The sequence below is a fragment of the Ammospiza nelsoni genome, chromosome Z (genome assembly GCF_027579445.1).
Source record: "Ammospiza nelsoni isolate bAmmNel1 chromosome Z, bAmmNel1.pri, whole genome shotgun sequence".
NCBI classification, from domain to species: Eukaryota; Metazoa; Chordata; class Aves; order Passeriformes; family Passerellidae; genus Ammospiza; species Ammospiza nelsoni.
Genome location: NC_080669.1, coordinates 64,286,251 through 64,304,606, shown reverse-complemented (window position 1 = coordinate 64,304,606; position 18,356 = coordinate 64,286,251). Strand labels below are relative to the sequence as shown.

Genomic DNA, 18,356 nt, shown 5'->3' with positions numbered 1-18,356 from the left:
TTTATGTTTGATCCCTCTGCAAGCACAACCAATTTGTAGGGCTATTCCCAGGGGTGACATCTGTTTTATCTCTGCATCATCCAAAGCGCAGTCATAAGTTTTATTACATGCCCACCAACTTACTTTGTCTGTCTTCGTTCTGCTGCTAGTGGCAGTGTTCGTTATTGCTGGATCTGTTTCATTCTCGGGGCCTTCCCACTTAATATACCAAGGGGTGTTTGCCATGTATTGGAATCTTTGAAGAATACTCACAGACCATGCACTGTCCCAAGGTTCTATCTGATCTTTCTGATCCTTGGCCTCACACTTCCATACCAGAGTGGTTTCTGTAACATTTTCTATAATCTTTTTATAGTGTGGCAAATAGCACTGCCATTGTGTGACACCTCCTGATTCTCCCATAGGGGTTCCTAGTATGCCATCACTTAGAATACAGTCTTTCTGGCTCATGGGTCTCATCCATGTCCCTATTTTCTCCCAAGTTTTCTTGATTACTTGCCTCGATTCGGGTACCTGTTTACATGCAATTGTTCTTTTGTATTTCAGGTAGTTTTGATGTTATGATTCCCCAATTTACTGGATCTCCTGCTGCCTTTGGTATTGGCAGACAGGCAGTTATTCTACTGGTGTTTTGCATTTTGGCAAAATCTTTGACTAATCCAGTCACTACATTCTCAGCCCGAACTGCATTAGAAACCTTTATCACCTGTGTTTCTGTTTGTACTTCTCTCTTCATTCTAGAATGAAGAGTAGTTAGTTGATCATTTTGCATTCCACATCCCAAAGACATTAATGACCATAACGTTAGCACAATTACTGATAGCATAATTAAACACATCTTATCTGCAACCTTGTTAGTTCACAGTTCACACAGTCCTTGATCACGGATGGATTTTCTTCACTTGGGTGTAGTGAATCCAGGGGTCCACGCCAGCTACTTTGACTGCTGTAAAGGTGGTCGGTAGTACCTGATGGGGTCAACTGCACTTTTCTTTAAGCGGTTCTTTGTTCCAGTTCTTGATGTACACCTTGTCTCCTGGATGTATGTTATGAACTGGATTCTCAGAATCAGTGGTCTATTCCACACGAGGATGCTCCGGAGCCATGCTAAAGTTTTCCCGTGAGACAGAACATAATTATACACTTCCTGCTTTCCTGTGACGTGTACATTAGGGTTAGGCTCAGGAGATTCATATGGTTTCCCATACAAAATCTCATAAGGACTGACTGACATCCCACTCCTAGGCTTTATCCGAATTCTCAACAATGCTGTTGGCAAAGCCTGGGGCTACTGCAATTTGGCTTCTTGGCATATTTTACTGATTTGCCTTTTTAGTGTCTGATTCATCTTCTCTACCTGTCCACTTGACTGGGGTCTTCACGGTGTGTGGAGGTCCCAAGTTATCCCCAGCAATCTACTTACCTCTCCTACTACTGTAGCCATGAAATGGGGCCCCCTATCTGATGATACCCCTAGGGGTACCCCGAACCTGGGAATAATCTCCTGTAGTGACCATTTAACTGTTTCCTTTGCTTGGTTTGTGCAACAGGGAAGGCCTCTGGCCACCCAGAGAATGTGTCAACCCCCACTAACAGGTATTTGTATCCTCGAGTTCTTGACAGTTGTACAAAATCTACCTGCCAATAGTCTCCTGGTTCTATTCCTATCCTGTCGCCTAGCACTGGGTTGTTTTTCAAGCGGATATAACATTTTGACATTACTGATTTTGCCATTGTTAACATCCGTATCGAAATTAAACTCTGCTTTAGCAATTTTACCAATGCCTCTGCACCCCGATGACATTTGTTATGCACCACTCCAAAAGCATCTTTTGAGTCAGTCCATATATTTACCTTTTTCCCTTCTTTTAATTCTAGTGCCCTGGTTAAAGCAACCAGTTCTGCCTTCTGGGCAGATGTATTTGCCTCCACTACTGTATTGACTGTTGTTACCGCATATTCCGCATATCTGGTTCAGTTTTCCACGAAGCTGCTCCCATCTGTAAACAGCTCCCACTCGGCTGCTCTAGTGGGACGTCTTTCAGGTCTTCTCTTGCTGAATAGGTGTACTCTATTACTTCTACACAGTCGTGTTCTAATGGGCCTTCTTCAGTTGTGGTACCTAGGAACAAAGCTGGATTCAAAAGGTTAGTTGTTTTTAATGTGACATCATCCTGCTCAGTCAGGACTACCTGGAATTTCATCATCCTGCTGGGAGATAGCCAATGGCCCCCCTTTTGTTCTAAGACAGTGGTTACCATGTGTGGTACATAGACATCTATGTGCCTTCCCATAATAAGCTTCCTGGCTTCTTGTATCAGGATCACAGTAGCTGCGACTGCCCGCAGACATGGGGGCTACCCGGCACTTATGTTGTCAAGTTGTTTGGAAAAGTAGCCCACCGGCCTTTTCCAGCTTCCCAGACATTGGGTCAGGACTCGTAGTGCTAGGCGCAGCCTTTCATGTACAAACAGCTGAAAATCTTTAGACAGATCAGGTAACCCTAATGCTGGAGCAATTGTCAGTGCTTCCTTTAATTTTAGGAAGGCTTCTTTCTGTGGTTTGCCCCAGGTGAATGGCTGCATCTTCTGAGCTTCATACAGGGGTTTTGCAATCAGTCCATAGTCCATGATCCACAAGCGACACCATCCTGCCAACCCGAGGAAGACTCGCAGCTCATGTAAATTCTGGGGCTCTGGAATAGCACAAATAGCTTGGATATGGTTAGTACCTAGTTTTCATTGCCTTTGTGAAATTCACATCCCAGGTATATCACAGTCTGTTGAGCAATTTGTGCCTTTCCTCTGGATACTTTGTAACCTCCCATTCCCAGTGAATTTAAAATCTTCATGGTTACCTTTATACAGGTTGCTTTTTCTTCTGTAGCTATTAGTATATCATCAACATACTGCAACAATAAGTATTGGTCTCTTGGTACTTGCCCATTTTCAGTCCAAATCTTCCTTTGCCAGTTGGTTTCCAAATAGGGTCAGCGAGTTCTTATCGTGTCTAGGTGAGCTGGGCCTTTCTTCTGTTCCCTGGGTTTTTCTACTCAAAGGCAAACAGTTTCCTACTTTTTGTCAAAGGGTATGCAGAAAAGGCATCTTTTAAATCGATTACAGTAAACCATTTATATATCTCTTTTATGGATGTCAGCAATGTGTAGGGATTTGTTACCACTGGATAAATTTCCTTTGTTGTTTTATTTTTTGCTCTCAAATCTTGTAGTAATCTATATTCACCTATTTGATTTCTTTACTGGAAATATTGTTGTATTAAATTTTTCTGTTTATTTATGACAGGCTCCTGAACCTGTTTTACAGGTTCTGTGTCCAGTTAGCTGCTATACTCACCCAAGACCATTGCCTTGGTAACGTTTTCCTGCTGGAACTGATTGCCCTGGTGAAACCTGTCTGGTCACTCCTGTTTCCAATGCTCCTCCCACTTGCAATACGCACGTTTAGGCTTAACCCTTGCAAAACTGGTCTTCTACCCCGACTACTCCTGCCATGTCCCCTGAAATTTGGGTTTTCTTCTCCTTGTATTACTGCCGAAAGATTTTACTGCTGCCTTTTACTAGCTTCTCTTTCACGATTATTATACACCTTCCTGGCTACCTCAAGTAGCTTATCTAAATTCCTTAATTCCTCCCCTTCTAATTTTTGCAGTTTCTTCCGAATATCGTCTTGTGACTGACCCAAGAATATGAGAGCGAGCTGAACCTTTACTTGTTCTGTCTTTATTTGGAGATCTGTATATTTCCTTGCTGCCTCCTTAAGCCTCTACAAAAAAGCAGTGGGAGATTCTTTCTTTTCCTGCCGAACCTCTTATAGTTTGGACCAATTTATAGTTTTGGGCACAGTGTTCTGAACTCCTATTTGGATCCACTCTTGATATTTCCGTAGTCTCCTCATATCGCAAAATAAATTAGGGTCCCATTTTGGATCTTCAGTTGGGAAATTCGCATCTAAATTCCCTGTTACTAGCCCATTTCTGATATCCTCTCTTGCTCTCTCTTTGGCTGCCTTAAGTACCATCTCTTTCTCAGTAGAATCCATTAAAGTATCTAATATTACTTGTATGTCATCTCAATCAGGATTCTGAGTTTTTATAACCATTTTTACTACTTTTGCCACCTTATCAGGATTTTCTCTATAAGTTCCGGCTGATTGTTTCCAAATAACTAAATCTGCAGGAGAGAAAGGCACTTTTACAAATACTGGTCCTTCCACTCCTAGACCTTGTCACAAGGGGGCAACCACAGTCCGTTTTTGTCTGCCTATGTCTTCTCTATCTACAACCGGGGCAAGCTTTGACCGGCTTCGGCTTCGGTTCTGTGGGCTATTGGGGTCACTGATTCATTACCATTGCTATCTTTTTTACTTGCATCCCTCCCCCTCCTTTCTATCACAGTTAGGTTTTGCTCATCTTCTGAGGAAGAGGTATCAGGTGACAGTGGGAGAGGAGGGTAAAGAGGGAAGGGTGTACTAGACGAGACAGGCTCAGGGCTAGGTGGGGTAGGAGCAGGCAGTGGGATAGGGACAGATGAAACATGTGGGATGGGGTTAGGTTCTCTTGGTCTTTTTGGATCTATCTGTAAATCAATATCTGTATAATTTTCCCTACTCAGACTTTCAACGCCGAGTGTTCTAAACTTTTCTCACAAACCCCACACTTATCACTTGTAGATGCTCTAACCACCATTAATCTACATTCATCCTGCCATTCTGGCTTTCCCCGTAAATAGAAAAACAAATCAACATATGGGACCTCATCCCATTTTCCTTCTTGTTTACAAAATGACATTGACGGCGAAATAATGTTATATTGCAGTGTCCCATGTTTTGGCCATTTTTCGCCATTCTCCAAGACATATTCTGGCCACCATGTATTACAATAATCAATCAACTTAGCTTTATGTAATTCTTCCCCAAAATTACCCTGTTTCCAATGTGCTAATAAGCACCCCAAAGGAGAAGTTTGCAGAATAGAGGCATTGCTGCCCAAAATCCCTTGAAGTTTCTCCATTTGAAATGCACCACAAACAACGCACCTGTAACGCTTAACGGAACAGCGCCTAGGCTTTATGCCACCAGGAATTCCTTCACCCCAGCCAAACGTAGTTTTCGCTGCGTCTTATTGGCAGGCACCCAAAACCAAAGTAAAAAGCACCTTACCTTTCTCCCGGGGACGTTTGTGAGCGGCGGGAGTGGTCGTGGCCGATGGGCTCCGCGAGAATCCCACGGTGCCGACTGGAGCGTGGTCAAGTCGCGAACTCACTCAATCACAGGGCCCCATCCAGGGTCGCCAAAATGTTAGCATTCAAAAACACATAATCACATAATGCGATTATATGCAGGTGCTTTTATTAAGAGCTCTGGGTGCCAGGGGTATATTCAATCCAAGTCTGATTCCGACCATACATTCAAGATGAACGTGTTTTTATATTATATAGTTATATAACTTTCATGTTAATTATTAAACTTACATTGTTCTATTTTATACATAGATTTCAGCCAAGCATGGCTTCTCATGGCCCCCTTTAAATTTCTAACATAGTTTCTCATGATTCTTCTTATGATTATACAATAATTTTATTTAGTTACTAAACAATCATCACATCTAACAATTATATCATTTATCATACTGCTTATGCAGGTTCAACACCAAGCCTAACATTTCAGATTCTATTTTAACATTTTCCCAGGGCCCCACTATCAGTTGGACATGAAAATTTGCATAAATAAAGGAATTAAGATTGTATCATTACTTGCATGAATGGTTTTGGACAGTCTTGGCATATTTTCAGTAAGCTGAAAACTAATGTGTGTTTATTTTCAGATGTTCATGACTAAATCTTTTTTGCCATCCTTCAGCGAATCAAATTTGCAAGTTTAATGTTGATTACCATAATCAGATATTTAAAGCTTGCTAGTAGTCCAGTGCAAATCTAGTGTAGCTGTCTACCAACAGGCATTAACTGTTTAGCCAGTATGGCTTCTTAGTTTGTGCTTAAGCACTTCTGGATGTGTAAGAAGCCTTTTTGGTACATGTGCCCTGAAATGGGAGTGATTTTTTTTTTCAATACATGGATTTTCATTGATTTCATGTCAGAATCCTTATATTCTATTTCATCCTTATGAGTATATTTTGACTGTCTTCCTGGGGCTGGAAGATATTTTAATTTGGGTGTTTTTTTTCTGATTAGTATTTATACTAATCTAGAATACACTATTTAGTATAGTCTATTTATACTAATTTAGAAGAATTACTACATAGTTGTGTATGATTATGACTGGAAACTTTACTTCTACCAAAACTGGAATTCTCAAAAAATAAAATAATACTAATATATATGTCTTCAGTAAAACATGGTGTAATTTTTTAGCATAATTATTAAAGACTACTAAAATTTTGAAATTAAAAACCATGTATATTAAAATGGAGAAGTAAGAACAGTTGAAATTGAACAGGGGGGAGACTAATGGTATATGCTGACATACCCTTAGGGAATGAAAGGGTAGAAAACTACTTAACTAATATAACGCAGTCTGATGTCAATAGTTCTGGTTAACTGTATTTCCAAAAATAATTTTTAAGTCTCTTTTTCCTGAAGTGGGTATAAAAGCAGCTGAAGAACATAAGAAACAGTTACTTATTAATGAGATAATGGTTTCTTATAGGTTGAATTAAAGGTAAAATATTCTCCCATTCTGTAATATGTGCAGAAACATTTGGTGATAGTTAATAAAATTTACCAGCATGGATTCTTGCTATGTCAAGTTGATGCTTTTTTCCCCACTGCTTTTAGAACACATTATACTAGTGTTTGCATATGTGAAATACTCCACAGTTTGCATTTTATATATTGAGGAGGTTTTTATATTTCTTCCTATCATGTAAAATATGTTTGAGAGTACATTTTTTGTATCAAAATGAAATGTGTCTCTTTCTGATCCTTTATGCAGGGAAGGGTAGGAAAAGAAAGACTCAACAGAACCAATGCAGTCTTTACTGGGTTGGGCTAAAGCTCATGAAAAAACCTATTAATGTATTACAATGCTTCAACAGTGATTTGCTGAGAACCAATGCTCTAATGTGTTAGTCATCCTTAAGCTCCTTCTATTTTTACAGGTTCTGAAGGATGACTGATGCTGGTTTCTGTGATGCCACTTGAAGTCTCCAGTGCTGTGGATTGATAAGTAACATGCAGATTTAACTGCACAACCTGAGCAGAAAGCAACAGGAGTGCTAGTCCTTTTCAGCTCCTTAAGTGAACAGAAGTACAGTGTCCTCTATTTGCAAGGGAAGATTCTGCAACAGCATTTTATAGCTAATAAAACAGACAACATAGTAGCATCCACCTTCCTGATTTACAGTGCATCGCCTTCCAAGACAGATGGTCTGTCAGAAGCTGGAGGATGCCTGCAGAGAACATAATAATGAAGTAGTGAAATGATACTCCTGCTGCTGCTACCTGATTGTCAAGATCACAGCTGATAGAACTGCACTGCCCTTTTTCTGCTTGCCTAATCAGGCCAGAAATAGCAGGGTGGACATGGCTGGCTTTGTTAGCAATCTGCTAATACTGCTTCTTCTGTTTCAAAACATCTGTTTGGGTTTCAGAAGCCCACTTTCAGTCTTCAAGAGGTGGGTTATGCAAGAAAATACTATGTGTTAAATGCATGCAGTCAAAATACAAAAGTGTGAAAAAACGTGTCTTAGATAAAAATGTGTTATGGTATTTGTTCAGTGTTGATCGTTGCACAGAATTTTCTTTCTGCAATTTGAAATGGCACTGTTGTCATACAGAATTCCTGTTTTATCTATAGGGTTGCTCTTTAGATAGAAGGATAAAATGGCAATTAATACAACTTTTTTAGTTAACAGCTATATTTGAGGCTACACAGAAAATAAATGTATTTCAGATGCTGGATTAGCTTGCATGATAAGGTCATTTTTTAACAAGAAAACATCAAATAAGCTGAACAGTCCTGAGAAATTGAGGGGTGGTTTGAATTCAATTTACCTCAATAACAGTAAAATCCTTTTTTTCAGGAGCTAAGAGGCTACTTCTCTTGTCCACACCACATTAAAGTTTACCTATGCAATTAATTGTAAAAAACAATGTAGATCACTATATGGTAAGACAAGAGAAACATTGGTGCAACACTGACACGAGTTTTGGCTATGTATATACATCATTAATTTATACGTTGCATTCAATACAGAATTTGATATTTGCTTGATTGTTGCCAAGTTTTCTGTTTTACTTTTCTACTTGCAGTAGCACAGAAATTGCTATTAATACCATAGTGTTTGAATTAAAAGTTGCCCCTTTGCATGTAATTTAAGTTTAATCTGTATTGAATTATAAATCATAGTCTCAAAAATCCCCCCCAAAACTGTTGTGAATTATGAATGGTACTCAACATAATGTAGTGAACTAATTCCCTGTTTGCACATCCATTTGCCTCTGACAATTTTAGGATGAGATAATAGGTTACATTTTCAGCTAACATTTTTCAAACTAATTATCTTATTACTCAGATCAGTAACTACTTCAGTAAGTACTGCATAACTAAGATGTTTTCCTCAGCCTGTGATGGAGTGAAATTTTCAGATCATTCCTGGAACTACTCAGCATTGTCTAACTTCTTTACTAGTTCTGTAAAGACCCCCCTTCTAAGAAAGACAGAACAGAAATCAATACTTGAAAAAAAAATCTTTCTTCCTTCTTTTTCAGATACAAAGATATTAGCTCATCTCTTCCCAATGAATGCCTTGGTAGTGACCAGCCAGTGATTTCCTTTGGTCTGTCAGATTTTGCACTGGACATTCGCATGCCTGCAGTGACACCTAAGCAGGTGAGAGAATTGCAGGTTTTGCCTCTTTCTCTTTTTTCAATAAGCTAGGACAGCAAAGCCTTCTCCACAATATCACTCATTAAAATGAACAAAAAAATCAGGGTAGCTTTTATAAATACATATCCATATGTGCTTCTCAGAGAAAAGTAGGCAACAAACAAGTAGCCTCAAATGAGAGAAAAATCTCTTCATTGAATTAATTTTAATTGTAAAATGTTGGTTTCATAAACTGAATTGTCGAAGTTTTATAACGTGAAATATTTCTAGCTAGTAAGATATGCAGTTGCAGTTTACACCAAATCTCAGATGAATCAGTGAATTTAATTACATTAAACTGTATGTTGCTACAGTTTCAGCAAGCTGAGAGAAAACAACCAAAAAGCATTTTAAAAGGGGTAGTACTTCTGACCCAGTATTTTTAACTCTCAAAATACTCCATGAAAGCTATTACAAACAAGTTACAATTTTATACTCTTTAAGGTATGAAGTATATTATACTCTGCTGAACCAAGTGAGTAAAAGTGAAGACAGTTAATATTTTTAAACTTAACATTAAGATACACATAAAATATTGAGATTCCACTGTCATTTTCACATCTAATTTCATTAAGCAAGAATCATTAAAGAATGATTTTTTTTTTTTTGCAGTAAGCCATTGCAGAGGATTATATGTATCATTAGGAGGTCTGCATCTCTTTTAAAGTGCTGCAGATGCTTGAAAAGAGCAGTGTGTTGCGGTGCAGTACTTGATGACTCATTGTTGCAGATAGTGGTTTTTAAAGAAGTGAAGAGAAAATGAGGTTTTCAAGTTATTGGGGAAGACCCCTCTGGAACATGTAATTTAAAGCAAGATTTAAACATGTTTTAATTTAAATGTGTTATTTCTGCAAGTTGAAACCAGAAATATGGTTTCTCTTGGATCTTCTTGGCAGTAAAATATTCTCTATTATTGCAGTAAAGTAAACTTCTTCGTCAAAAAGAGTGAAAAGTACTCTTAGTTCATCCAGGTGCACATTTAAAATTATGAGTTATTGATTTTACCTAAGAAGCCATCAGTTGAACAGCTAGGAAGCACATACAAAGAGATCAGTGAGTTCAGATTCCTATGAAAAAAACCTTCTCTTTGTGTGTTGTAATGTCAAGTCTAGGGGAAAGGTTGCCAAAAACTCTGCATTTTTTGAAATGAGTTACTGGGCATGTTGAAGGGGTGGGAGGGCCAGGATTTGTCTTACAGTTCATAACTGCAGTTGTTCTATGGGTGCATGAATATCAACCAAGCCCTTATATGACTTAGGAGTGTTTTGTGTATACCATATGAGTTGTGCATTTTTTTGGCACAGGTACTGCACATGAACATTAATTGAAAACTGCTTAATTTCAACTGCACTGTGAAGCATGGCTGCCATTGGCTTTCAAAGTTTAAATATAAGGTCCTAAATTAGGTTGTGCTTTTTTTTTTTTAAATCTTCTTAACCCAAGTTAAATAAAAAACACAGAATATTTCCATGTCTATTTCTAGAAGGCTTTAGTATTTTAACAGTGTAAATGCATGTAATCACGGTACACAAAGGCATTCATATGAATTGTATCAGTTAACCTCTGTTCATCCTTCCCATTTTCTAGCAAAAAAATAGTTTCTTATCTGTGCAAATCACTGCTCTGTGTAATCATATATTGTTATCACCATTTTACCTTTCTTCTCAGTTGCATTTAATTGTTTACACCTGTTGTGGTGGTTTGACCGGAAATGGTATTTTTGGGATGCTGTAGTCAAACCAATGGGTGCTCAGATTTTAATATTGGCACTTGATGTGGCCATTGGGACGTTTGGTTCCGCCTCTGAGAACACAGGGTTAAAAGGAGGGCTGCAGGCGGGAAGGTTCTCTTTGGATTTCTGGCGGGGAGAGCTCTCCCCTGGCCCAGCTGCTGGCGGGAGGTGGGGGGAACTGGCGGGAGGTGGGGGGAAGCCACGCGGCCTGGGAGAGGTGGGCCTGACCCTGAGGGGCCAAGGGTGGAAGCATCAAAGAACTACTGAGAGGTATTCCCCCCTCCCACTTCTGGGAGACAGAGACAGAGAGAGAGACAGAACCGCACCTGGGAGTTACCTTGAAACTTGATAAACATGTGCGGCAGCAGGCAGCATGGCTGAGAAGGAGGAAAAGGGTGGGGAGGGAGGCAGCGATGTGTCCGCTTGTGGGAACTTTTAACCCCTTGGTGGACAATGAAAACTTTATAGAACATTAATCTTTCCTGGAAGAGTGAAGTCTGGGCAGAGAGGGAGATGTTGGAAGAATGGAGAAGATGGAGTGGCATTTTTTGCTGAACTCTTTTTTTGCATAGCCATGGACTGTTTCCTTGTGATACAGAGACTGCTTCCAGGGAGGGGGGGCAATGCCTCAGAACCAGGAGGGTTCAGTGTGGGTACCCCTCAGGCCCAGGGGCTGCAAAAAACATGGGGGGGACAGATGTCCCAAAGTTGAGACTGTGCCTTTTTGGATCCTTTTAAAGCATCCTTAAAAGGAGCCCTAGAAGCAGCTCTGGTCCATGCACAGTGGTGAGAGCACTGGACATGGAAGGGAGATGTCACGATGGCGAATGAGCTCTGGTTGGTGCCATGTGTGACAAGAAGCCCATGGCACAAAGGACTCCTTCTCTTCTTGATGAACTGAGGACTGAGTATTCTAAAGGGTGGTGCCAGACCGAGAGTTGGTGATTTGGGGGAATGTTTTGTATTGGGAATTTGGTGGGGAGGAGGAGGAGATGTATTTGTGAAGTTTTCATTTCCCTTGTGTGTTTCTTTTGTTTTCCTTTCCCTCGTAGTTTAGTTAATAAAGTTTTCTTTATTCCTAAGTAGGAGCCTGCTGTGCTTGTTCCTGGTCATATCTCACAGCAGACACCAGGGAGAGGGTATTCTCATGGGGGCGCTGGCATTGTGCCAGTGTCAAACCATGACACCTGTCCACAGAGTCTTCTTTTAAATTAAATTTGAAGTTATTCATAGCAGGAATTTTATCTTTATCTGTTTAGATGTCCTTATGAAAGTGAAGGCCTGTCAGATTTTGAATTCATGGGTGTAGTGAAATTCCAGTAGATTATATATTTCTTTTCCTAAACAGCCTTAGAAGTTGGAAAAAAAATTAGGAAAAAAGAAGTTTAAAATAGTTTATAGTGTACCTACCAACCTAATAGCTGCTTTGATAACCTTATAGACTGATATCTGTTACATGTAAATAAATTGTAGCAATGAATTTATTTCTTACAATAGTAAACCAGATAACATATATCATATTTGCCCAAGTATCTCTGTGAAGTACATTATATTTTTTCTAGATGGTCCAATTGTGTATATTCATTTGGTCAGTATTCCCACATTCATTTTCAGAAAGTGGAGGTAATTTTGATGTTTTGTTTCTATTCTTTAAGTTCTAAATTTTCCCAATTTAATTTCTGTTCTCTTTTCTTTTAACAGTCTGATACCTACCTCTGCATGTCAGTACCCCTGCCAGTAGATGATGAGGCCTATGTAGGTGAGTATTGGTTGACTGAAAGAACTTAGGCAAGCCATTTTGAAGAACCTCAACATTTCCTTTTTTTCTTTGACTCATATTAACTTAACCTTTGGATGTCAGAGTTTCCAAAATGCATTTGTCATGTTTAATGTAGAAACAAACTAGAGGGAGCTACTTAGAGTCAAGATAAAACTGTATCTAAGGAGATTCAGGAGTAGTAGCAGTTAAGGAGCTGCATGCAGATGCCTCTGGCAGTCAGGACCAAACAGTCCATTTGCAAAGTATTGGCTTTATGTCTTTGTCTGGATACTTGATTCTGCACTGCTGAGCAGACTGTTTGTTTACCTCCTTTAGGTTGTAAATCCTGTATACTTAGGGTTAGTGTTGGCTGCAGAAAGATTTTACTTGGAGGAGAAAGTAAAATCTCTCCCTCTATTTATTTTTTTTAATGGCATGGCATGAATAAGATGGCTGACAAGTAGAAGAAAATACTGTAATGTGTTACAAATGCCGTCATCATATAAATCAGCAGAAGAACACCATCTGTTCAGAAAATCTTTGTGGTAGTTAAAATTTTAGTGTGCTTTGTCATGAACATGCAGTTGTTCAGATAGAGAGAAGGCTTATTGGTTTGGCTGAAGATCGTTTTGCTTTCAGAACATGCTATAACTGTTCAAAAGGAAACAATATTTGTCTTTCTTTACACTTCTGTTGCATTTTAGGATACCTGTGCTTAATAAAAGCATGGTGGGAATCCCATGTAGCTTTTGATGGACAATATTATGAGATTGTTATTCTATGTGGATTTTCTTGTGGAAATCCCTCAGAAGATAGAATACTGCATTTTGATTTTCATGTTGTATTACAGTAAATAAGAAAAATTATTAAATTTTTTTCAATGCTTTCTCTATATATCTGTTTTCTAAAGAGGTGGGAATCTGACTTCACATTTTTGTTGTGAATATGACCCCAGAAGGAAAAATGAGCATAGAAGGAAGGGAATGAGTGTTCACTCTCAAATAAATTATGCTTGCTGTGCTGTGGGCAGTAGACTCTTCTGCTTTTGTTGATTCATAGAAAGGCAATGCTACTAACTTCCTCCTTAAGCAACTTTTGTTTAGTGTGTCACTGAGTTGAAAAATTCTATAGTTTAATTCATTGTTAGGTTATTGCGCATCTAGTTCTCTTGCTTGTGTTAAAGGAACATAAACTTCTTTTGATGCTTAAAAGGACCTACTGAAAGGATTTGCTTAAAAGTTATGCAAAGTCTCAGTGCAATCATGCAATGCAACCCAATTTTTTTTTTCTGCAGACCTAAAATTTTTTTATATTCTTCATCTGATTTTTACAGGATTTGGTCACCTTTCCTTCCAGTGATCACTGTTTCTGAGTACCCTTCATTGCAAAGTAAATAAGGTCTCTCGACAGAGAAACAATTCTGGTTGTCTTGTAGAGCTTTGAAGAGCAGGAGGAACTTAATGAGCAATCCGTAATAAAAAAGTTTGTGTGAATTTAAAGTATTCCCATGATAGCATTCCTTACAAACAAACAAATATATATATACATATATATACATGTGTGTATATATATATATATATGATATTGATTTTTGTATGCTTTAAAATTAGAACATTTTAGGTTTTTCCCTCTTTTGTCACTTCTTTAGGTGGTGGAAATGAATAGACATATGGTCAGTCTGACGTATGTGATCATTCCATTTTGTTTCACTGGAAGGTGTTCCTCATGGAAAAGGCTCAGATTGGCATCTTCATCATCCATGGAAGTTACACGATCATTAGAAAGAGTAGACTCAATCATATCAAGCTGTAGAGAGTAGAAAGAATGTAGAATGACCTACCTTATAAAATATCTACGTAGAAAACTGTTAACTTGCTTACATGTATTTTGTGTTGCTTAAATAAGCACAGAAGATTGGCACAGAGACAATGTTTAATCTTTTTTAAAGGACAGAAGCTATATTTTTATGGTTTAAGTTGGATCTGCCTTCATTGCATTGCCAATAAATGCTGTAATTAACTTTCCTTAAAACATACAAAAGCAACGGAAAACTAGCATATGAACTGTAACTGGGCTGCTGTTTAGTGATGTTGAGAAGATTGTGTTCTGTAGAGCTTCAACATGAGGATGTGTGAATGCACATAACTGAAACAATAAACTGGATTCTGAAGACATTTTGATGGTAAAGCTATATATTCTGCCTTCAGTTAAAATTACTTGCTAAGTAAATGCCTTGTGCTTTGTTTCATTTTATAGTTTAAAGAGACATTTTTAAGACCAATTGTCTTTACAGTTTCATCAAGAATTGCAAATTCATTTCTTTTTTTACCTTTGCCTTCCTATTTTTACTCTTGTTTCTTCCTTCCTCCAAGACTTTTTGGAAGAGAAGGTTCTATAATGGAACCTGCAGCAAGATACTTTTGTTGCATATTGGTTAAATATAAGACCCTTGGCATAGAGAGCTTCTTTTTTACTGTTGTATGTGGGCAGTACTAAATTTGTTATTAAGTTGAAAATTTTTTTGTTACATGTTTTTTCAGTATTTTTATTAAATTTGTATATAAATCTTTGTATTTATATATATTTGTATATAAGTCTTTGTATACTTATTTGTATATAAGTCTTTGAATTCAGACTTCAATTTTGCTATTTCCCTAAAGGAAACCAGTAAACATTCATGCTTGCACAGGGACAGTGGTTATAACTTTGTACTTCAAAACTGGAGGGTTTTCTGCTGTACCAGAATTCGCAAACTTGTTCAGAGTCAGTTCTCAGACATTATCAGAGGAAGGAATAGATCACACTTACTTGATGAAATGTTGGCAGCTGGAAGGAGAATTAGAGCAGGTTTTGCCCTATGGATCTTTTTCAGGCATGCATCTGTATAATTTTGCTGATGCCGTGTTCTGTATTAGGTTCTTTAGTGGAGGATCGGACTGTCAAGGCTGAAATTTCTGTTTGAACCAGTTGTTTCTCTGTCCCAAATGGCCATAAATACTGACAAATTTGATTAAGGAGAATAGTTTTTTGTGAGGTGGGTTGGTGTACATTAGGTTTATGTTAGGAACATACCCTTTGCTCCTGGGAAGTGAAATGGTTGTGAGATAAATATGTTGTTATTAGTGAGTGAGATTAATATGTGATTTTCCAAGATAGTATTACTCCAGTTTTATTTTTAAAACATATATCATTGTTGTTTTCTTCTTCTGCATCCTGTTTGAATAGTCTTTATTAATAAATAGCTAAACCAGAAACTCAGGTGAATCTTTAATGGTGCGGACATTGGTAAGAATCAGTGTTTGATAACTAAACTGTAGAGAGAGCTAAATGCTCTACAGACACTCGCAAAAATTAGTCTGACCTCTCAGCCAAAAAAACTTGTCTGTCACCTTCATCTGCTTATATTTATTTACATGAGTTACCAGTAAATAAATGTCTTTTTCTTACTGACTCATGATAGGTCCCTGTGAAATTGGGCTGTAGAAATGAAATTGAGCCTTCTATATTCAGCAACACACATTGAAGTAATTGGATGGTTTGTTACTTTTCATCCATAAAGGACTCTGAGAAACTCTAGGTTTGTTTCTCTGTTAAGGGATGTATAAACTTCTCTATTGCCAAGCAATGATATCGTCACTGTATTGGAGGCCTCTGATGTCTCCCTAATTTGCCAAACTCCAGATGCTGAATTCTTGATAAATTTCTTAGAAGTTTTTTCTGTGATAGAGAAGACACTAATATTTAAAAAAAGATCAACTTTATTTAATGGAAAAATGTAAAGATTAACTTATTAGAAGTTAGTTTTTTTAACACATACCTGAAGTACACACTGTTAAGATTAAACTGATGTCATGTTCTGGTTATTCCTGTTTCTCTCTGAGTTTGTAGTTCTAAGTAGTACTTGATCAAGACATTAGGTCAGACTTCAATTTAGTAAAAAAGCTGCTGCTATTATTTTAGTAATCATATATATCACTTCTCCATGCATTAAAAAAAATCACTATTGAGTAATATTCTGTTCATTACTGTAAAACATGGAGGCTGTCAACTAGGAAAATAGGACTGCTGTTCGATATTTCTTAAGCCTTTGGTAGTGACAGTTCCCAGCACAGGGAGTGCTGGATCGTTGCAGCAAGTCTAGAGCCGGGACACAAAGATGATCAGAAAGATGGAGCACCTCTGCCATGGGGAAAGGCTGAGACAATTGACATTGTTCAGGAGAAGACTTCTGGGTGACCTAATTGTGGCCTTCAGCCCACAAGAAAGATGGGGAGAGACTTTTTAAAAGAACATGGAGTGACAAGACAAAGAGGAAAGGAAAAACAGTACGTTCCGATTAGCTGTTAGAAGAAAATTGTTTACTGTGGGAGTGGTGAGACCCAAGCACAGGTTGCCCAGAGAAGTTTTTGTTGCCCCATCACTGGAGGGACAGGGATGGAAGCCACATTGGATGGAGATCTTAGAAACCTGGCATAGTGGAAGGTGTGCGTCTCATGGCAGGGTGGTTGAAATTAGATGATCATTAAGGTTCCTTCAAGTCCTGGCCACTTTCTCATTCTGTGACAGGTTAACACATTAATCTGTATGGCTTTTGCAACTCAGGATTTTTTGGTTGGATTTTTTTGTTTGTTTCTTTTAACCTTCTCTTTGGAAAGTTATATTCCTGGGTGTGCTGCTAAGAAAATAGCTGTACAGGAACCATACTGTAACCACCTATACAAAGCTGTCTTAAGTTCATAGACTGACTGTGAGGTTTTTCAGTGCTTCCTTAAGCAATGATGAGGTATATCAGCTAAAACAGTGTAAGCTGGAAGTCTGATTTTGCTTTGTTAGCTCTGGTGCATCATTTTCTCTTGGCAGGAATAGCATTTAGTCATGTATTTGTATTAAGTTTTCTAAAGGCTTGAAGGTTCTGTCTATGCTGTAGGACATCATGCTGTAGGCACTATGTGGAGCAAATAAAAGACTTCCTGAATAAAAGACTTCTGACTCAGAATAAATACTTGCAATAGGAGAGTGGTAGAAAAATAAAAAGAAACAGAGGCAGTATTAAGCAGCAGGACAGGTGGTGGCTTTAGCAGCTAGCAGACCTAACCTTCAATTTTACCTTTATTGAAGGCTGTCTTTATAAGTGGTTCTTACAGCACATTTTTTACAGGTATTAACTTTGACAATAAAGGTAATGAAATTTCATATGTGTGAACTGCTCATAAACCCCTTCAGAAATTTAATCTCTCAATTGATAACAGCAGCTTAAAACACCCAAAACATCTGAAAAGGTAGGAATTGCACAGAATGACATGTTGCCTCTGTCATGCAAGCATAAACCATAATTTCACTTGTAATCGTTACTGATAATAAGAATTGTCTTCATAACAGAGATTAGATTTTTATCTATGAAACAAGTAGAATTTGCTTGTAGAAAAGTAAAGATGTTTGGGTGTCTCTGGACTTTGTTCATGCTGGCAACTTCAGTAGTTCTTAACTCATATTTGTCACTCAAACTACCTTCTCAGGGCATATGGGTACATCTCTTATTTCCCAAACTAAGCCCTCAGCTGTGGCATGCTCATTTCCTTACAGTCTGACCACCTCTCTTCAAGCTAAAACTTGACTTACATGCTTTAACTGTTGGCTGGTTTTCCTTACTTTCCAGGACAAAGCTCAGCTCCAGAAATTGGGTTAGAAGCTATTTGATATTTTTCCCCTGTGAAATTGGGACAATAACCCACATCATCACTCATTTTAGGAACTCTGCCACAGCTCTGTGTTAAAATACTGATTTCTGAGTGCAGGTAGTGCCATAAACCTCAGGAGCAGAATATTGTTTCACTGGTTTGCAGCTTCACCACGTTCCCTGTTAATAGCTAAAAGACAGTTAATTTTAGACTTCTCACTGTCTGTGTGCATGTAGAGGCTGGAGTAAACTTGTCTTGAGAATTTCTGCTGTACTCCAAGGTTA

General features: G+C 38.3%; 1 protein-coding gene across 6 annotated transcripts in view; it reads left to right on the top strand.

Annotated features, from left to right (window-relative positions):
- PAM (peptidylglycine alpha-amidating monooxygenase) overlaps positions 1–18,356 on the top strand; it is a 115,870-nt gene that overhangs the window by 46,317 nt on the left and 51,197 nt on the right. For all 6 annotated transcript variants that reach the window (XM_059491880.1, XM_059491879.1, XM_059491878.1 and 3 more), the window contains exons 2-4: positions 7,135–7,650; positions 8,747–8,867; positions 12,337–12,394. In XM_059491880.1, the coding sequence (XP_059347863.1) occupies positions 7,559–7,650; positions 8,747–8,867; positions 12,337–12,394 (271 nt within the window). In that variant the 5' untranslated portion in view covers positions 7,135–7,558. The remainder of the gene's footprint in view (positions 1–7,134; positions 7,651–8,746; positions 8,868–12,336; positions 12,395–18,356) is intronic.